Here is a 3,269-nt window from a genome sequence, read left to right on the forward strand (position 1 = left end):
AAAATCGACATTTTATAAAAAATCAACCTAAAATGGACCAAAATAGCAATAAAATGAAAACTTTTGGACCATTAGTGGTAGTCCAAATTTGTTTGGTCAAAGTGTCAATTTTGAACAAAGGACCATTCTTACAATTTTGTCTATTGTACGGAAATACAACCGTGACTAGTGGGCCCACACTAGCTACTCAAAAGGTCCCTTTTGGTTTTAATTTGCACTAGCTAGTGGTCCCTTTTGTTTTTAATTTGCTCCAGCAATTTGCACTAGCATGATTGTTGTCCCTCGAATATTTATACCTTATCCTATACAATCCATTCATACATCGTAATTAGTTACATGGCGGAGACAGGCGGAGATTCAGCACCACCGCCACGGAGAATTCCACCAATGATAACACTCCCACCGCGTTCTTCTTCCGATACCTTCCTCACCGGTATTAGCCCCGGCCCCATGACACTAGTCTCCAATTTTTTCTCCGATCACTACCCAGACACTGATATCTATTCTCTCTCTCAGCTTCTCGCCGGAGTCCTACCTTCCCCCGCCGCTGAAAACTCACCTGCACCTCCACTTTACAATGACTATTTATCTCTATTATCCCCGGAAGAATCACGAACCAGTCAAACATCAGACCCCTACGTCGACAACTCCTCCCAAATCCGATCACCGGAAACTGTTTCGGATTCTGAATCTGGTGACTCGAAACCCGAACGAGTGGTGGCTCTAGCTAAACCCGCTAGCGATGGGTATAACTGGAGGAAATACGGGCAGAAACAAGTGAAGGCAAGCGAGCTTCCTCGTAGCTATTACAGATGCACGCAAGTTAACTGCCCGGTGACCAAAAAGATCGGACATTTTCTTGATGGGAATACCAGCGAGATCATCTACAGTGGTCGGCATAACCACGAGCCACCGCAGCTTCATAAACCAGCGGTGGTTGCCGATGAACAAGCTTACGAACTAATGCCAAAAAGAAGGCAAATTTCTATCGTTTTAGAGTCTTTTTTCTTATATATGATCACTAAAGGACATGTTAAAGTTGAAAGCTTAGTGATTGACGAGACTTTTTGTGCAGGAAGACTGAGGTGAAGTGTGTGGACCGGAGTAGCTCGTGTCGGGTGGTGGTCACTGAACCAAAGATTGTCGTGCAGACGAGAAGTGAAATCGATATATTAGATGATGGATTCAAGTGGCGAAAATATGGGCAGAAAGTGGTGAAAGGGAATATTTACCCCAGGTGATGATTTTCAGAAAAATAACTTAATGAACTTAAATTTATTGTGATTATATTAAAATATTTGGATAATATGTAAGTAGATTGATGTTATTGAAGTGTAGACTTTTTGTGTTTAGCTCTTGGGTCCATTTTTAATAAAGTTCCTAGGACCCATTGTCCATATCAAGTGGTTCAATTGGATATATAAAAATGGTTATCATATGGTATTAAATATTTCGAAATAAAGTTAGAATCTTACAACTTCAGTCTTGGATAACCTGCGGTTCAAAAAGTAATTATGCTTATATATAACTTGTGACGTGCAGGAGTTACTATAGATGCACCTACGTAGGGTGCAAAGTTCGAAAGCATGTTGAGCGGGCTTTATCGGACCTTAAATCAGTTGTAACTACATATGAAGGGAGACATAAACACGACATTCCTGTAGTTGTCAAACCTTCAAGTAACAACGAAATAAACTTCAAAGCCGAAATACCATTTTTGCTACAACTAAAAGAAGAGAAAATCATGATCTAAGCCGGACTTTAGACTTGTGCCTTTTTTGAAAGGTGATTGATGATTTGAATTAGCCTTGCTTTCGGAGCTGGTCATCCATTATGGTATGGTGGAGGAGGTGATGTCCATCTAGGATTGTGAGCAATGAGAATCAGTAGGTGTTTGAATTTGGAAGAAAAAACTTGGTTTTATGTTTTGCTTTTGATTATATCGAAATTTATGTGTAGTTATGTTTAATTTGTAGCACCCCATGGGGGATTAGAAATACTAGTCTACGAGACTTTAATATGATTTGTCGCATCGTCACATGCATTTATTTTTCTAGTGGCTTTTGATATTATTTATATATCTAAATATCTTCGTATTCTAATAAAAGAAAAGTTTTATTCTTCTTTTGAAATGTATCATCTTTATAGACCTTTATGTTTTATTCTTCTTTTGTCATGTGTCATCACAGTATGTCTATTAATTAATACTTGCCACATATCAACCTATTGATTATTATTTTAAATTTTAAATTTTCCATTCTATCTACATTAAATTAATAGCATTAAAATAAAATTAATAGAAATTATAAAGTGATATAATTACACATATTTATTTAAAATCAATAATTATACTTTTATATAACTAAAAAATCTCCTAACTAATAATTTATTTAAAATAATTGATTAATAACTTTGAATTTTCACTATAAAAGCTTAATTAATTTTATAACCGTGGTTCTCACGGGTTATAAACTAGTTATTCAATATGGTAATAGTTTATATTTTAGACATATTGGCTCAATTAAACAATGATCGTTAGTATTAAATACAAAAGGTATAAAGATATGTGTTAATTTCATGTACGTTTTCTTATGTTTTACCATTTTGCACGATACAACTTTTAAAGAAGTCTGCCCATAATGAAAACCCCATTCTTGAAGCTTAAAAGAGGAGAAATCCCAATTAGATCCATACATGTGTACTTCCCTCCAACCAATCCAAAAACTTAAACATCATCCGGTCTAAGTATTAATATACCTTTTAACGAGTTAGTCAGAAAGTTCATAGGAGACTCTTTCTTGGCAGAATATCTGGCTTGCCTATATATGTCAGAAAGAACATCCATTACCAGATCGTATCTATACTTGAACCCTCGGGAACTCTCTATAACGAACTACATGCTTAGCAAATGAGTCCAATCATGCCTTGCAACAAATAGAGAATGTCTCATCAGCCGAAGATAAAAGGACCAGAAGGTGATACTTAAGGATAACACGATACTCCACTGTTGACATATACTGATCAAGACCGTCAATAGGAATAGTCATAAGAAAATCTTGAGCATGTGGTGCCCTTAGACACTCAAAAACTGCTTGCAGCCTAATAGTCATGTCGAAGTCAACTTCCATATCTTGGATAATTTTACTAAAAATATCACTCGTCAATGAATGTTGGGCTTTTGGAGGGATAGTATCCTTATTAATTAAATTGTTGAAGTCAAAACCCAAAATCGTATCATGAAGACAAGCTAAAGCACAAACATAATCAAA

General features: G+C 36.0%; 1 protein-coding gene across 1 annotated transcript; it reads left to right on the forward strand.

Annotated features, from left to right (window-relative positions):
• Positions 1–295: 295 nt before the first annotated feature.
• LOC111910665 (probable WRKY transcription factor 2) lies at positions 296–2,132 on the forward strand. The gene is made up of 3 exons (XM_023906503.2): positions 296–977; positions 1,076–1,237; positions 1,543–2,132. Exons 1-3 carry the CDS (start codon positions 337–339, stop codon positions 1,751–1,753), a joined length of 1,014 nt encoding a protein of 337 aa, XP_023762271.1. The 5' UTR covers positions 296–336; the 3' UTR covers positions 1,754–2,132.
• The last annotated feature ends 1,137 nt before the right edge of the window (positions 2,133–3,269 follow it).

Source organism: Lactuca sativa, chromosome 3 (assembly GCF_002870075.4).
Source record: "Lactuca sativa cultivar Salinas chromosome 3, Lsat_Salinas_v11, whole genome shotgun sequence".
Classification (NCBI taxonomy): domain Eukaryota; kingdom Viridiplantae; phylum Streptophyta; class Magnoliopsida; order Asterales; family Asteraceae; genus Lactuca; species Lactuca sativa.

Excerpts from the sequence above, each read along its gene's own strand:
- LOC111910665 (XM_023906503.2), top strand. The coding sequence starts at position 337 with ATGGCGGAGACAGGCGGAGATTCAGCACCACCGCCACGGAGAATTCCA. Across the intron at positions 978-1,075 it reads GAACTAATGCCAAAAAGAAG|GAAGACTGAGGTGAAGTGTG; the intron begins GCAAATTTCTAT and ends CTTTTTGTGCAG. Across the intron at positions 1,238-1,542 it reads AAAGGGAATATTTACCCCAG|GAGTTACTATAGATGCACCT; the intron begins GTGATGATTTTC and ends TGTGACGTGCAG.